We start from the raw sequence: 18,003 nt of genomic DNA, 5'->3' as shown, positions 1-18,003 counted from the left end.
GTGGCCACCGCGGGTGGAGTTTGGACTCGAACTTTCCTCCGTTCTCTATACGATTTACTGCCTTCCCGCGGGCTCCCCACAACTCCTGCCCGGAGGCCGAGGCCCGGGCGCGCACCGGGTCGGAGTCGGGCTCGGCAGGTCCCGGGAGCGCGCGCCTCCTCCCCGAGGTCCCGGGCAGCTGCAGACACGGGGAGAGCAGGAGAGCCGGGAAAGAGGAGGGGAAGAGGCGGGAGCGGCCGGCGGCGGCGGGCGGGGAGGAGCCGCCGCGGGTCCTGGCCAGGGGAGGAGGCAGTGGCGGCGGCGGCGGCGGCGGCGGCAGAGGAGGAGGAGGAGGCGGTGCTCGCGCCGGGCGGTAGAGCGGCGCTGGGACCCATGCGGCCGTGACCCCCGGCTCCCTAGAGGCCCAGCGCAGCCGCAGCGGACAAAGGAGCATGTCCGCGCCGGGGAAGGCCCATCCTCCGGCCGCCATAAGGCTCCGGTCGCCGCTGGGCCCGCGCCGCGCTCCTGCCCGCCCGGGCTCCGGGGCGGCCCGCTAGGCCAGTGCGCCGCCGCTCGCCCCGCAGGCCCCGGCCCGCAGCATGGAGCCACCCGGACGCCGGCGGGGCCGCGCGCAGCCGCCGCTGTTGCTGCCGCTCTCGCTGTTAGCGCTGCTCGCGCTGCTGGGAGGCGGCGGCCGCGGCGCCGCGGCGCTGCCCGCCGGCTGCAAGCACGATGGGCGGCCCCGAGGGGCTGGCAGGGCGGCGGGCGCTGCCGAGGGCAAGGTGGTGTGCAGCAGCCTGGAACTCGCGCAGGTCCTGCCCCCAGATACTCTGCCCAACCGCACGGTCACCCTGTGAGTATCTCCCGCGACGCCGGGTCCTCTCCCGCTCGGCTCTTTCTTATCTCTCCGCTCAACTTTGGAGCGGGGTCCAGCCGGCACCCACGCGCCTTTGTGTGGAGCTGTAGGCAGGGGGTGGTGCTAGGAAAGACCTCGCGTGCTTGGCATGGGTGCAGTTCAGGGAAAGGCAAGGGAATCTGCGTCCGAGCTGCCTCCCAGCTCCACTAGTTTGCAAAGTAAAGTTTTCGGGTTCTCAGGCGCTTCCCGCGCAGTCCCCGGCGCAGCGCTTTTGGGCTGCGCGGTGCCACGTGAGGATGCAAGTAAACACGCAGTCAACAGAGTTAAAGCTCATTCATCCTGGGCTTGGGTTTCCAGAAAACACAATGCTTGATTACAAGCGCCAGTCCTTCTGCTTCTTTGCAAATTAAGTTACACTTACGTGGTAGAGTTTGCAAAACACAAGGACTGTGTGCGAGCCCAAACCCCAAGACGCTTCCTTTGCCTTTTGCTATCTTAGTTTTATTACAGTTAAAGAGCACCTTTAAGATAGAGTTGTTATTAAGGGCCGGAAACATTTCAGATCAATCTGTTCATGTACCTTGCAGTCCCGTTTTCGTGTCTGTGAGGGCTTATATTTAAAAGCCAGGAACATTGGAACTGAAAACTGTGGGTTTATTGAGCCTTCCAACTCGAGGGATTTTTGATTTTCGGATTGAGTTTCCACCTGGAAGGAAAAATTTTGGTAACTCACTTGTGCTGGGATTCACGGTTCAGTTTTGCAAACGTAGTTTTGCCAATTCTAGCTGAACAGTTGGCCCCAGTGACTGTCGAGTTTGTTTTCAGAAGGATGAATTGGTTTGGAAAGTTTTGAGTCCAAGTGTTTCTCATGGGTATTTTGTTCAACTGAAATGTGAGTCCCTTGGCTCGGGGTTCCTCTATGTTGTTTTGGTTGGTTTCCTAAAAAAAGAATCAAGGCAGCCACTATACAAACATGAATGCAAGGACCGCAGCATGATCTATGAAAACACTTCAAGTATGGTTTTAAATGTAACCCAAATTCAGCAGGAGTATACACAGGTAGGCCAGGTATACATTTCATTACTAACACTTTTGTTTACCTTCATTTCCATTTTTTGAATTAGGAAACATTTAACCATGAAAACTGTGTCTATGTGTCTACTTATGGAGGCATGAAGATGGATGAAAGAGTTTTTGTTTTATTTGACTCCGTTACTAACACGTTACCATTTGGTGGTGGCAGCAGTTATATTTATTTATTTCTTAGTCAGATTCTTTGAAGTGGAAATTTTCGGTATGGGACTTTAATTACAGTCCAAGTGGAGAAAATCCCAATGTTGGAGGAGATTTTCTTTGTTACTCTGCAAAAATTAGTCATCATGCAGTTATGTTATAAACATTTAGGTTTTGGGTCAATGAGTGACATTTACGTTGACTCATGTTTAGGTCCAGTTTTTCTGACCTAAAAGTGTCCACAATTTCAGCTGGATTAGGTCAACTACTAGTAAATTGTTGATTTTGCGTTGCAGAAAAAAATAGGGGATATGGTGGTAAATTGATTTTCAGCATATTACCAATTAAACTATTTTTCTACATTTTTTAGAAACTGGTTAAAATATAAGTAACTATGAAATGTCATTTCAATCCAGTTTTTTTTTTTTTTTTTTTTTTTTTTTTTTTGCCTGAAAGCTTTTTAGATGAAAATAAAGTTAAGGTTGGGCATGGTGGGCTCACACCTGTAATCCCAGGGCTTTTTGAGGCCAAAGCAGGTGGATCCCTTGAGGTCAGGAGTTCAAGACCAGCCTGGCCAACATGACGAAACCCTGTCTCTACTAAAAATACAAAAATTAGCCAGGCGTAGTGGCGTATGCCTGTCATTCCAGCTACTTGGAAGGCTGAGGCAGGAGAATCACTTGAACCCGAGAGGTGGAGATTGCAGTGAGCCGAAATCGCACCACTGCACTCCAGCCTATGTAACAGAGACTCCGATTCAAAAAAAAAAAAAGAAAAAAAAATTTGTTTAGTGAATGGGAAGAAGATACAATTAAGGATCAATTAAAGCTGTTCTGCCGGTTGTGGTGGCTCATGCCTGTAATCCTAGTACTTTGAGAGGTGGAAGTGGGTGGATCACCTGAGGTCAGGAGTTCGAGACCAGCCTGGCCAACATGCTTAAAGCCCCATCTCTACTAAAAATACAAAAAGTTAGCTGGGCGTGGTGGCGTGCACCTGTAATCCCAGCTAGTCACTACTCGGGAGGCTGAGGCAGGAGAATTGCTTGAACCCAAGGAGAAGGAGTTTGCAGTGAGACAAGAAGGCACCATTGCGCTCCAGCCTGGGTAACAAGAATGAAACTCCATCTCAAAAAAAAAAAAAAAAGAGGAAAGTTGTTCTGGCTGAAGAGGGTTCAAGGTATATGAGGCCCCCTGTAGAGGGGTCTTATGGGCCAGTTTCCTCATTTTACTGGGGAAAGAGTTAGAGTTACTGTAGATAAGGGACTTGCTCACCAGAATTCTCATAGTAGCATCTGAGTCCACGTCCCAGATTCCTGTCCTGCAGTTCAGATGCTTTCTCATTCCTCACCTTGCCTTCATCTTAGTTGAGCACAGTTTTTGTTGAGTGGCCTCCAGGTAGTAGGTAGCGTGTTGAAGTTTGGACTGTGTGTTAGTGCCTAGGGCTGCTGCAGATTACTACAGGCTTGGTGGCTTGAAACAACAAATTTATTCGCTCACAGGCTTGGTGGCTTGAAACAACAAATTTATTCGCTCATAGTTCTGGAGGCCACAAACCCCAAATCAATCTATTAGCAGGGCCATGCTCTCTCTGAGGACTTTAGGAAGAATTCATGCTTGCGTCTCTCATCTTCTGGTTTTCCTTGGCTTGGGGCAGCATCACTTAAGTCTCCGCATCTGTCTTCCATTGGCCTTCTCCCTGTGTGTCTGTGTGTCTCAAGTCCTCTCCTTTCTCTTTTAAGGATACCAGTTACTGAATTTAGGGTCCACCCTAGGTCCAGGATGATCTCATCCCAAGATCCTTTAATTAAATACATCTGCAAAGACCCTGTTTACAAGTAAGATCACGTTAAAAGGTCAGGACTTGGACATTTCTTTCTATGAAACACTGTCCAGCTCACGACAGAATACAAATAAAAACATGGTCTTTCTTCTCCAGGAAATTACAGATATTTGGGGAGAAAAATTCATGACTAAGTCTCAGAACAGTATGGTCAATGCTCTATTACCAGGGTGCACATGTAGCAAAAGAAACCCAGAGGAGGGCAACCAGGGCCTCCTTCTCCCTCAATCCTAGTGGGATTGAGGATCCTGAGCCAATTCTGGAAAGAGGAAAAAGATCACTGTGGGGCGGGCGCAGTGGCTCACACCCGTAATCGCAGTACTTTGGGAGGTTGAGATGGGCGGATCACTTGAGACCGGGAGTTCGAGACCAGCCTGACCAACATGATGAAACCCCATCTCTACTAAAAATACAGATATTAGCTGGACGTGGTGGCTTGCACCTGTAATCCCAGCTACTAGGGAGACTGAGGCAGGCAGGAGAATCGCTTGAACCCGGGAGGCGGAGGTTGCAGTGAGTGAAGATTGTGCCACTGCACTTCAGCCTGGGTGACAGAGTGAGACTCTGTCTCAAAAAAAAAAAAAAACAAAGAAAGAAAGAAAAATATAACTGTGAAGAAAACGGTGAGGGAACAAGGGGAGGAAATGATAGGTTGGAAGTGGGGGACCCCAGGTGCCCACGGGTTTGGAGAGGACAGTATCTGGTTATGCTGCTGTGCAGTTGGTGTTACCGGAATGTCAAAGGTAAGTGTCTAGTGCCCAGGGTGGTCAGAGAGGAGTCTGTAGGGGCCGAGTCGAGGATGGCCAGGCTCCCTGGTTTGAGCCTTTATCACTTAGGTGTGGCCAGGTGTTTTCAGCTGAGTCGTGATGTGGCCACAGAGAGGAAAATTAACTGATGGGAACTGGGAGAATGGCAAAGATGGGATATAATTTTTTTTTAAATCATGAAAAATAAAGCCATTTCTATTTAATGGATGAACTGGTCTTCATCATAGCCTAAAAGTCAGATCCTTCAACAGTATTGATGAACACCACTTGTTTCTGTAGCTATGCTTAAAGAAAGGTCTGGCAGAAATCCTAGGCTTAACTGTGTGTTCCCCGTGTCTCAGGTAGACTTTTGTATTGAGGGATTAAACCGCTTCTGTTATTATAACACAGAAATTGAACAAAAATTTACCTACATTTAGTGTTTTTGTTGAAAATATACTTATTTACTGTATTTCTGTGATTTATATTAAATCTTGCTCAATAATGTAAGTTTTGAAAGTTCTGAGGATTTCATTGATGGAAAGTTTTACAAATTTATCACTGCCTTTCTAAATGTGGGTTCCTCGTGATGCTACATGGTGACTCTAGACAAATAAAAATATAAAACTAAAATTACTTGTAATTTGTCAGATAACCTCCAGGTTTTTCTCAGACTAACACACTAAAATAGTGTGTAGAGTTTTGGTTCTTCATGTTTGTTATCAAAGAACTAATAATTATTTTGGACATCACCAGTGTGGCTCAGTACAAAGTACAAGAAAAGAAATGCTCGTATTGTTCAGAGACTTAAATCTAGTTAGGAGAAAGGATTTGCACAATAGGAAGCAGACATTTAGGGAACAATTAAAAGACTATCCCTCATTAAGTAATAAATCCTGTGCTGGAGACTGTTCAGTGCTTCAGGAAGCCCAAACAGGGGAGAGATCGGTGTGGCTGGGGAGTCCTTGGAAGGTATTTTATTTTCCTGGAGAAGTTAGGACTTGAGCATGGCCTAAAGGAAGGGAAGGATTGGATTGAGTGGGGAGAAGGCATTCGGGAGGAAGGGTGGCAGGTGGTGGCTGGCCCACTTGAAGTGGAGAGACGGTATCGGACGAATAGTGGAGAGAGCTTTTGGAACCATCGGCCCGGCCCGTATGTGGTATTTCAAACACAGGCCTGGTTGGGGTCAGTTAGGAGAGAGTGCACAGAGGGGAGAGGAGGTGACCCAGGCAGAACCACACTAGAACATGGAGGAACATGAACAGGAGGCTGAGAAGGAGCCTCTGCAGAGGCTGTGGGGAGCACCAGGGGAGAATCTCATCCTGGAAGCTAAGAGAAGTTTATGTGTCAAGGCTGGAATGGCCTTCCCAGTTGAGGTGTTGAGAGATTAAGCCAGAGGGACCAAGGAATAAACAGCACTAGATTTGATGGCCGGGAGTCTGGTGCCCTCCGTGAGCAGTGTCCATGCATCACAGGTGAATAAGCCAATTTGGGTGGCCTGAAGAGAGAAGTGGGATGGGAGTACAGATGAAGGGTTTGGCTTCTGATGGCAGCAGGGAAGTTCATTCTCTACATGTGTAGTCAGTGCACCAGATAGCAATAACTTAAGTGTAGTCTGAGAATGACTGTATGGCAGACGTATCTGAATGTGGTTTGGAGTTCTAAGCTTGGGAGCCTGGGAGTGGCCCACCCAGAAAGTCATTTCTTATCTATGAGGAACACCTGAGTCTCCATCTTGTCCCATGGAGCATGGGCCATATGGGGGATCAAGGTCCTTTAGGGTTAATTGAAGGTTGCCAGGTGGAGACGAAACAGTCCTAGCATCAGAGGAGTAGTTATCCCTACCTACGGGGGAAGGTGCTAAGTGAAGATGCTGAGTGAACTGCATGCTGTTTTTTTTCTTTTCTTTTCTTTTCTTTTGAGATGGAGTCTCGCCCTGTTTCCCAGGCTGGAGTGCAGTGGGGCGATCTTGGCTCACTGCAGCCTCCGCCTCCCAGGTTCAAGTGATTCTCCTGCCTCAGCCCCCCGAGTAGCTGGGATTACAGGTGCACGCCACCACGCCCAGCTTATTTTTTTGAATCTTTAGTAGAGATGGGGTTTCACCATGTTGGCTAGGCTGGTCTTGAACTGCTGACCTCGTGATCTGCCCGCCTCGGCCTCCCAAAGTGCTGGGACTACAGGCATGAGCCACCACTCCCGGCTGTGAACTGCATGCTTTTTGCAAGTTGTGAGTTTCTCTGCTGGGGCATGCAGTTCTCCTGTCCAGCCCGCCAGCACTGAACTCTCTCCCCTGCATGTAAGCCCTCAGTGAAACTCCATGTTCTGTTCACTAGCTCTGGGTTTCTTCTTCTTGAAACTGGTGCAATCCCATCTGGAGTGGGTAGGGGTTCAGCACAATACCTTGTCTTGGGAGAAAGGGTGGAACATGGGTGTCAAGGCAGGCGCGAGGACAGTGGGGCGCAGGTGGGACGAAGAGGGAATTCTGGCCCCGTTGCTTCTATTTTCTCAAAGACATCTAGGCAGGGCGAGGGGAAAATGGGCCAAGAGGAAGGGGAAAGAGAAGAGAAATGTTCTTTTGGAATGTGAACCTACTGGGGATTGCAGAAAAGTCAGCAGGGAGGATCTTTTTGCAGTTTTGCCTTCTGATCAGATTCAAAGGGAGATGGTCAGTGCAATTGTTTTTCTCCACCTGGATTCAGCCTAGTGATGGGACTCCTTGGGTGTGGCCAGGTTGCTTCTTTGCCAGATGAGTGCAGCCAAGGGAGAGAGGAGCAAAGTGATTATAATCTGTAGGCCAGCAAGACGCCACGGCCTGAATTCTCACCAGCAGAGCCACTGGATCAAGAGTAAGATTGTTATCTTTGAATGCAAAATCTTACATACATCTGCAGCCTGATTTCTAATGCCCATTACAGATTACTTTTTCCATGGACATCGGTTGAGACAGTGTTACGTTGTAAACACAGTGGCCAGTGTTTCAGGGTTAAAATAAGACATGATGCTTTCATCCAAGGGTCAGTCTTTTATACAAATTATTTGCTTCACCAAAGTCTACCTCTCAGTGTCCCCTGAGCAGTTTATATTTTGCTTCCTGTGTGCCTTTGCTGACACCCTTGCCTTGGAAGCCCAGTCTGGGAAATTCTGGGATATTCTTTAATACCCAACTCAGCTGCTACGAACTCTTCACTGTTCTGGCATTTTGATCCTTCCATCCCTGAACCCAGGTAGCTATTAGTGTTTGTGCTCTTGTGTCACTTTCTATGATACTGGTGCTTCTCTCAGAATGCATATACCCTTGAAAGCAAGGACTCTGACTTGTCTTCGCACAGCGCCTCGAGTATGGGTGGGTACGTAATTGTTCTTTATGGGCAAGAGTAATGCTAACAGAGATAAGACTACGTGGTGGAAGAGCAGGAAAAGTTGGGAATAGAAGACGGATGCAAATTCGTATGTTTACCTTATTATAGCAAATGAGAACATGTCTTTATTTAGTTTATTAGGTTCATAGCTGTGGGATCCCTGATTCAAGGATGGGTATATTCAATCTATCTGCAGTCACATGTGATCTCCTTGATCTTATGTGTGTGGCAAACACACACACATAGACTGTGTTGGGAAGTGGCTTGAATTCCTACCGGGAATATTGTTCAGAAATCTTGCAGGATTGGGGGCACAGTTTGGCATTTGGTCCATGAATGCAAGTTGTAAGCTTTTCTGATATGATGACAGGGTTGCTTATCACCCAGCCTCAAAATCCTGTTGTTTCTTGCCTGCTTGGAGTCCTCCAGCACCAGGAGAAGTTGGTGGGTTTGGCAAGATACCAAGTCCCAAAACAAACGAATATGATAATGTTTGGTGAGGTTGCTCCCAGTGCAGCTCCAGCTTCTGTTCCCAGGAGCCTGTAAAGATGGTTTAAAAAACAGACAAAGACAGAAGTAAAAACTCCTGAAAGTAACTCAGAAAATGACACGGGATGTAGTTTCTTAGAAGAGTATTCAGTGACTTATTTTTCCATTCAGCTGCCTCTCAGGAAGCAGTAGTTTACTGGCTTGATGCTATGGAGGAATCTTAACTCTAGAGAACAGAGCTAATTTATTGTGTCGACATTTTTCTTATAAACAAAGATTAGAATACAGAGTTCTTTGAGTATTGGTAGCTTATTTTATTTATTTTATTTTTTTTTGAGTTGGAATCTTGCTCTGTTGCCCAGGCTGGAGTGCAGTGGCGCGATCTCGGCTCACTGCAAGCTCCACCACCTGGGTTCACGCCATTCCCCTGCTTCAGCCTCCTGAGTAGCTGGGACTACAGTCACCCGCCACCATGCCCGGCTAATTTTTTTTTTAATTTTTAGTAGAGATGGGGTTTCATCGTGTTAGCAAGGATACTCTCCAGCTCCTGACCTCGTGATCCGCCCGCCTTGACCTCCCAAAGTGCTGGGATTACAACTGTGAGCCACTGCACCTGGCCGAGTATTAGTAGCTTATTAACTCAGTTTTTGCAAAGATTAGGAAGCTATAAATGCAAACTTGCTCAATAAGTTTTTAATGTAAAACAATATAATTTTAATGCTTGATGTACAGTTTAGCTTACATTTATGTTCAAATACACACAATTTTAGTCTGAAGAGGGAGCTTTACAAAAGTACACTATTCCTCCCAAGGATTTTTTTTTTCCGTCTTGACTAAAGTTTCAGAAATGTTGCATGTCTAGTAAGGGAATTACCTATGTGTAGCAGGTAGAGTGGGACACAGATGAGGTAGGTGCCTCCCAGAAGGCACATGTCTGTATTGGCCACTTTTAGTACCACACTGAGCACATTGCAGATACTAAGTTTTGCTTTTGCCTTGGTTGGTTGGTTTGTTTGTTTTTGAGATAGGGTCTCACTCTGTCACCCAGGCTGGAGTGCAGTGGTGCGATCTTGGCTCAGTGTAACCTCTGCCTCCCCGTCTCAAGTGATTCTTGTGCCTCAGCTTCCCGAGTAGCTGGGACCACAGACACGCACCACCATGCCTGGCTAAGTTTTGTGTTTTTGCTAGAGATGGGGTTTCTCCACATTGGCCAGGTTGGTCTTGAACTCCTGACTTCAAGTGATTGGTGCACCTTGGCCTCCCAAAGTGCTGGGATTACAGACATGAGCCACTGTGCCCGGCCTTATTTTGCTTTTCATCCAGCAAAGCATTTCTTGTCCTCAGATCTTTCCTGTTCAGGGCCTGAAGGGTAAAAATGGAAGGTTTAAGAGGTTGATAGAAAAATACTCCAGCATCTTCCTACTTCTCCCCCCATCTTCAACACCCCTGGTTTTTTTGTTCTTTTTTGTCTGCAGGTGGTGAGTCCCAGGGTAAATCTGTGCCTTCCTGCATACAGTATGGGCTGGCCAAAGACCAAAACTTTCACTTTTGGTATTTACTCTTCTCCAGTTGCATTCTTGATAATTTGTACCCTAGTTTCCTAAATTTGTATCCTAAACTTGCTTTTGCATTCATTTAGCAAATATTCAGTGCCACCCCTGGTTGTGGATGTATGTGACTTCTTATCTCTGGGCTTGACTTTTCTTTTGGTCTACTAGACCAGTTTTATCTTAGTCTTGTACCTCTTCCTCTTGCCTTCTAGCTATTCAATATCTGTCATACCTCCCCTCGGTTAGATGTGACCCTGTAGCTCTTTTTGATGTGATTTAATCTGCATCTTCCTCTGTTGTTATTCTCTGCTAAAACAGCAGGGGGTTAACCGTAGAATTTTAGAAATTCTTTTTTTTTTTTTTTTGAGACAGAGTCTCGCTCTGTCGCCCAGCTTGGAGTGCAGTGGCGCGATGTCTGCTTACTGCAACCTCCGTCTCCCGGGCTCAAACCGTTCTCCTGCCTTAGCCTCTCGAGTAGCTGGGATTACAGGCGCCCACCACCATGCCTAGCTAATTTTTGTATTTTTAGTAGAGATGTGGTTTCATCATCTTGGCCAGGTTGGTTTCCCTCAAATGATCCGCCCACCTCAGCTGCCCAAAGCACTGGGATTACAGGCATGAGCCACAGTGCCTGGCCAGAATTTCAGAAATTCTAAATGGGCAACGGGAGTTTCTAAATGAGAATTTGCAAGACGATTTTAAGAACAACCTTGCCAAAGGGACTGATGGATCTTTTTGCTCTGTGACCATCATTGCTTTTTTTCCCATGTCCCACTGCTGGGCACAAAACCTTTTTTCCACCTGCATTATTTATGGCAGTTCTAGCCAAGATTTTTCATGCCATGACACAGATAGACAATGATGATGTGTGCACTGGAGTGAAATGGTGAAGGATGTTCCTGGCCAGAGTGCTTTGCACTAGGTTTGCATCCATCCAAGTCCCAGCATCAGAGGAGTAGTTATCCCTACCTTCCTGTAACCTGGTTGGTCAGTTTGCGGTTGAGGTTTTCAACCTTGCATTTGAATCAACAGAAAGCATTAAAAGTTCAGATGCTTGGGCCACAGACTTCATGTTCTGATGTTCAGGGATGGGGCCTGGCCGTTGGTATTTTTCGGAGCCTCGTGGGGTGGTTCTGGTAACACCTGGGTTGAGAACCTGCTGCTTAGTAGCCCAGCGACCTGAAGGGTTAATCCTAGTCACCATCTGTCATCTGCCACAAAAAAAGAAGGTAGAAGAAAGAGCACAGGAGCCAGTTGAGGGCAGCTAGGTCATGTGAGAGGGAGGGGCTGGTACAAGCAGAGGAAAGACGATGAAATCAAGAGACATTTCTAGGACAGAGAGCTGAGAGCTTCAGGACAGGGCCTTATTCATAGAAGCCAGGAAAAAGGACTATTGGTAAAGCAGAGAGTGGCGTGCTGAAGCCAAGGGTAAGGACAATAAGGTTTTAGAGATGTACTGTGGAGTTAAATGAATAAAATGAGAGGGCTAACAGCAGCAAGCATCTGTCCAACAGTATTTGAGGGCCTGCTATTGACAGGCACCTTGGAGAGACGCGAGATTTTCTTTGTCAGGACACATAGCTTTGTTGTCAGGCTGCGAAACTGAACCAACTTGGGTATCAGGCATTTGGTAGTTTCTTTTAGCGCCTCATCATTTCAGATGACTGACATTCTTGGTTCTTAATTTAAATAAAGTTTTTAAAACTTACATTTTTTGTCTTTTTTTTCTTTCCCCTATTTTGCCGGCTGAAGTTTAAATTGCATAATGTTTGAATTGTGCATATTTGCAATCTTTTGTTCTTGAGTACTCACCATGGTTGGGGGCAGGTGTGTAGAATTGGGTATCACACACACAGAAGGCTAAATTATCCATCACCCTCACCTTGGACAATTTAGGCTTCATTCTATTTAGAATTTTTATTAAGCCCTTTTTATGATTCTGTCTGAAGACAGGGCTGTGATAAGCATGAGAAAATCTTTTGTCAAAATTGCTAACTCTGTATGTTAAAGTGCTGCGCCCCTCATATTCAAGAATTGTTCTTGAAGGCTAAGATGTCTCCACACAAGAAGAATAAATGTGCCCCTACCAAGACTAGGGGGACATAGAGGTTCCCTTAAGTTGTCTAAGCTCCCCAGTCTCAGTACCATTCTCTACCCTCTCCCCAAGTACTGTACACATCATACACAGTATGTGATTAGTAAATGCGATCGGTAAATGTTCGTGAATTAAATTCACTCCCAATATGAGGACATTTCTCAGTTAGAATACATGGTTCCAAGTATGTGACCTGGTCCTATCTAGAATGTCAGTTCTATTGAGGTGTCAGAGACTTCGTTTCCTCATGTATCCATAGCACCTAGTATAGTGACAGGCATTTAACAGCCAGTGCTGCCATGGCCTTGTATTGTGGGTGGAATAGTAGAAAGCAGGTTGTGCCTCCTTCTAGTTAATTGAAAGAAAGTTAGAGCAACTATGGAGATATAACTGTAATGCAGGTTCTTTAACATAGTTGTTGAAATGTTCTTTCTTTAAGCCTGCTTGGATCTGAGTAATTAATTCATTTCCCATCAAGATAAGACTTAAAAGCATTCTTTGTTTTATTGTGCAATTCTTCCTGATTCTTTTCTTATGAGAGAGGCAAAGAGAGATTGACTACTGGTGTATTCATCTCCAGGGCAGTGTTTAAGATGGATGAACTTTCTATTAGATTTATTATTATTTTTAACCTGCTGTTTGTTTATTTGTTTTAAATGAGACCAAATGTAAACTCATCCTTTGTGCCTAAGATGCAGTTAGAATTATAAAGTCTTTCCAGTAACCTGGAAGTGCAGTCTACCCCAGTGGACAGTGTTAGGCTGGCTCTTCATTCCTTGGGACCACCTCCTACCTCCTGTTTGCTTGCATTGTGACAGTTGTCATACTGTTTTGGAATTATTTATTTACAACCCTAGTTCTCCTACTAGATTGTAGACTCTTGATGGCCATATTTATCTCTGCATCCTTAGAGTCTAGCATGTAAGCACTCAGTAAATCTTTGTACAAAGAGGTCTCATTTTTCTTACTGTTTTTTTTTTTTTCCCTTAAGTAGGACAGGTCAGAATTAGTCTGCATTAGTCTTATGCAGGATGAATCTGTCATGGATAAACTTGAGACTCTTCAAAGCAACATAACCAACATACAAGGTCAAGGCTTAAACTCCCACTCTTCATCTGATAGTAAAAAGTGTCTTTCACCCAGACTTTGTTTTTCATTTCTTGATCCAGTTCCCACCTACCTCTTGAGGAGCCATTGCTTTTCTTTTTTCTGTTTTGAAGTTCTCTCCCAGTTTGTGATGTTTCTCCTTGTTGCACATAGCCACTTCCTTTCTTCCTCTGTTAAAAAAGCTCCTCTCCCCAGACTACTCCCTTGTAGCACCATGATTGAATGACCACTCTTTCTTAAGTGAACTTCTTGAAAACTAGCTTGAATCCATCCTCTTCATTTCCTTACCTCTTATTTCAGTTTCAGCCTATTGCTGTCTAGCATATATCTGCCATTCTGCATGTGATATATCTCAATGCCTGTCCTCATTTCCAGCATTCCACCCTATATGTGGCCTATATACCGCCATCTTCTGTCCCGTGCTCTTACTGAAGTCTGCCTAGATTAGACCATTTTAAAGTCCATCACTACATACTTCTTCCTCTTCTGGTCCTTTAGCTTGATGGACACACCTGGTTTCATACTTACTAATTATTGCATTTGGCAACTGTATTTACTACTTAAACCATTCTTTCACCCTCACGTGGTTTGGGTTGGTTGTCGCTCTCAGGAGGACCTGGCTAGCTTGGCTGCATGGTTTCCCTGCCAAAATAGATACAGGAAGGGTAGTACCTCCTAGGGGATGCTATGCTTTTTGAGATAAGGCTCCTGGGAATAGGTGTCATCCAGTCTGAACCTATGAGAAATGGAGATTGCTTGAGATTATTGCCTACTTAAAGAACCTTAGTGAACTGTTCTACTAGGATTTACTTTTCAGAGCTCCTTGATGGGAAAAAAAAAAAAAAATTACACATTCGAGTTCTTCCCTCAGGGATAAAGTTGAAAAACTTGTCCATCAGCTTAGCTAGAAGTTAGCAACCACAGACAGAAACTTTGTAATACTTTTTTTTTTTAAGTTTTATAATATTCTTAGTTCTCATATTAGTTTTTTTTTTTTCATCTTTTCCCATTTTTTTGTGATTATAAAACTTTTTACATTGGAATTGTTCTGTTACTGTGTGGAGCAAAAATTGAGAGGGGAAATTGTTTAGACCTTTTATACTAAGTGTTAGTATATCCAGAGGGGAGTGTAGGTGGTGGCAGCTTTACAATGGAAAGGAGATGTGGGGAGTCCCCAGGACCTGCAGTCAATGAATAACAGGCTCCCCCCGTGACTGGTAAGAGAGTTTTGGGAGGTGAGTATAACATGACTCATTCAGGTTCTTTCTTGCTCTTTAATTTCTGTGATATTTTGCTGGTCTATGAAACTGATAAGCCTTAATGGTTGCAGTTTATTCTGACCCAGAGTTTATTTTCTAGTGATACCTTTATTTTTTTGTTGGGATGTTGCTGGATAGTAAAGTAAAACTGAAGATCCTGGCCTTTCTCATTGTTCTCCTTCAAGAAAATGGGATTTCAGAAAACACTTCTCTTTAGCCTTCTCATGAAATTAATTTCATAGACCTGTTTCTTGTTTTGATGGAACCCCTGTAGAGTTACCTAATATAAAGGTATATTAAGATTTTCTAGAGAAACAGAACCCATAGGCTAGATGAAGAGATAGATTTAAGAGGAGAGTTCTTGTAGGTGTTGGCTCACATGGTTATAAGGAAGTCCCATGATCTGTAGCCTGGAGAACCAGGACAGCTGGTGATGTGTTTCAGTCCAGGTTCAAAGGTCTGAGAGTCTGAGAATCAGGTGGACGGGAGGGTGTTAATCCTGGGCTGGGTCTGAAAGCTTAAGAACTTAAGGCCGGATGTCTGGGGGCAGGAGACGAGTGTCTCAGCTCTAGCACAGAGCGAATTTGCCCTGCTGCCTCCTTGTTTATTCAGGCCCTCAGTGTATTGGAAGATGCCCACTTAAAGTAGGCAGTCTACTTAAAGAGGACCAGTCTACTTTGGTCTTCCCCAAAGTGGATTAGGGAGGATCATCTACTTTACTCAGTTATCAATTCAAGTGCTAATCTCTTCTGGAAATGCCCTCATAGACACACCCTGAAATAATGGTTTACCAGCTATCTGGGCACCTCTTACTTTACATTCACAAGTAATATTAACCATCACAACAGAGTAAAAAAACCTGTTGTTGTTGTTATTGTCTTGCTTTTTTAAAGGAGAGATTTATTTCTACTGCTAGTTTAACTTCCTCCTAAAACTGGTTTGGTAATATTCGTGAACTCTCATGACTAGAGAAACTTCAGGTGTCTGTAGAGCTCTTTGACTTTCAGAACTTTGTTGCAAGTGTCCTTAACTGATTTGAAAGTTCTAATAACGACCAACGTTGGAATGTTTATCGTGTTCTAGGTGCTGTGCCAAATGCTCCCCGCACAACCTCTCACCTGATTGCTAAAACAGCTTTGTGAGCTCCGTATTGTCTGCATTTTACAGGAGTGCCAACTGAAGCCTGGACAAGTAAATTATCTTCTCAGGTTACACATAGGCTGCTGGGCCTGGCTTCTGGCCTTCAATTCTAACTATTGTTATTTTCATGAAAGTGACACCTTAAGTGCTTTCTTTGGTAGTGGTGTTGGGGTAAGCCTTTGTAGAACAGTTGTTACAGAAAACTTGTTTACATGGAAGCATTCCTTCAGCGATGACTGACAGACGGGAAAAGCAAAGTGCAGGTCAACCATCTCAAATATGAAAATGTGAAATCCAAAATGCTCCAAAATCCAAAACTTCTTGGGATTGACATGATGCTCATAGGAAATGCTCTTTGGAGCATTTTGGATTTTAGATTTTTGGGTTTGGGATGCTCAACCTGTAAGTATAATGCAAATATTCCAAATTCTGAAAAAAGGCGAAATCAGAAACACTCTTGGTCCCAGACATTTAGAATGAGGGCTATGCAACGTGTAACTGACAATTTTTACCTAGTGCATATTATGTCCAAGTAACTAACAACTGTTGAAGGAAAGAATTTTAACATCCCATTTTACTCTCATTAAGTGGTTGTGGAAATGACCAATGGCATTTATACTTAGGTTTGTAACATCATCCATTTATTATACGGTCTTTCTTTGCTTATCTGCTGCATTCTTGAGATTGAAAATTTTATCCTGGAATAATAAATGACCCTATCTCAAACAGCTGCCATGTTAAGATGAATAAGAACATCATAGGGGGAGTAGATGCATTTTTGGGAGGCCTCCATCTGAAGTGACATGAATTCATAACACTCTAGTTCTGTCTACATGTCATGCTGTTGTTACTGGGTGAGCAGGGAACTGTCATTCCTACACCTGATTTAATAAAGGTGATCAGAATGGAGGATAAAGGGAAATAGCATGAGACTGTGAATGGATGTGGGGATTCGCATTGGTTTTGCTACCAAGTAGAGTTGTGTCACCTAGCAAATCACAACATTTCTGGCCTTCACTTTCCTGACTAGTAAAACGAGGTTTTTGAACTAGGCTGTCTTTACTGATTCTTTAACTGCTAAAGTTCTATGATTTTACATATGAAACCAAACCTAACAACATTGCTAACATGTATTTTTCAAAGCCACAGAAGTTACATGCACGTTTAATGAAGTTCCAGTGGCTTTATTAGAATTGGCTGATTGTACCATTATATTGCATTATAATAGTAAGGGTGAGGGTTGTTTACTTGTTTGGGGAAGGGGGGCATTGGGTGTACTTGTACTTAAGCCTCAGGCCCGCCTGCTTCCTGATCTTTGCTTGCCTTTTCTCACTACTAATTGCCCCTGACTTACAAGCTGAGACCTGCCCTCTTTCCCCTAGGGCTAATGCCTGTGTTGGGATCTTGAGCTCTCTTTTTGTTAACTGGTTTTCTGTGCTTTTTTGTTTTTTTGTTTTTTTTGAGTCTCGCTGTGTCGCCCAAGCTGGAGTGCAGTGGTGTGATCTCTGCTCACTGAAACCTCTGCCTGCCGGGTTCAAGCAATTCTCCTGCCTCAGCCTCCTGAGTAGCTGGGATTACAGGCGTGCACCACCACGCCTGGCTAATTTTTGTATTTTTAGTAGAGATGGGGTTTCACCATGTTGGTCAGGCTGGTCTCAAACTCCTGACCTTGTGATCCGCCCACCTTGGCCTCCCAAAGTGCTGGGATTACAGGCGTGAGCCACCGCGCCTGGCCCTCCTTTTTTCTTTTTTGGGACGGTGTGTGGCTCATTGCTTAGGCTGGATTGCAGTGGCACAATCTCGGCTTACTACAATCTCCGCCTTCCTGGTTCAAGTGATTCTTCTCCCTCAGCTTCCCGAGTAGCTAGGATTACAGGTGCCCGCCACCATGCCCTGCTAATTTTGTATTTTTAGTAGAGGCAAGGTTTCACCAAGTTGGTCTGGCTGGTCTTGAACTCCTGACCTCAGGTGATCCACCCAACTTGGCCTCCCAAAGTGCTGGGATTACAGGTGTGAGCCACTGCACCCGGCCTTGTTAACTGGTTTTCTTTTTTTGTCCCTGAGTTCCTGTCTTTAGGATCTGAACACTTGATTTTTATTTATTTTTGTTTTTTTTTTGTTTGTGAAACTTGTTTCGCTTTTGTTGCCCAGGCTGGAGTGCAATGGCACGATCTCGGCTCACTTTGCAACCTCTGCCTTCTGGGTTCAAGCAATTCTCCTTCCCCACCCAGCCTCCTGAGTGTCTGGGATTACAGGCTCCTGCCAGCACGCCCGGCTAATTTTTGTATTTTTTAGTAGAGATGGGGTTCACCACTTTGGCCTGGCTGGTCTTGAACTCCCGACCCCAGATG

At 45.0% G+C, this 18,003-nt stretch overlaps 1 protein-coding gene across 1 annotated transcript in view; it reads left to right on the top strand.

The window, feature by feature from the left end:
• Nucleotides 1-299: 299 nt before the first annotated feature.
• Nucleotides 300-18,003, top strand: part of ADGRA3 (adhesion G protein-coupled receptor A3) — a 128,386-nt gene continuing 110,682 nt past the window's right edge. Inside the window, exon 1 of the mRNA XM_001164297.5 lies at nt 300-832. Within this exon, the coding sequence (XP_001164297.1) occupies nt 579-832 (254 nt within the window). The 5' untranslated portion in view covers nt 300-578. The remainder of the gene's footprint in view (nt 833-18,003) is intronic.

This window comes from Pan troglodytes, chromosome 3 (genome assembly GCF_028858775.2).
Source record: "Pan troglodytes isolate AG18354 chromosome 3, NHGRI_mPanTro3-v2.0_pri, whole genome shotgun sequence".
Classification (NCBI taxonomy): Eukaryota; Metazoa; Chordata; class Mammalia; order Primates; family Hominidae; genus Pan; species Pan troglodytes.
This window is presented reverse-complemented; position numbering and strand designations above follow the sequence as displayed.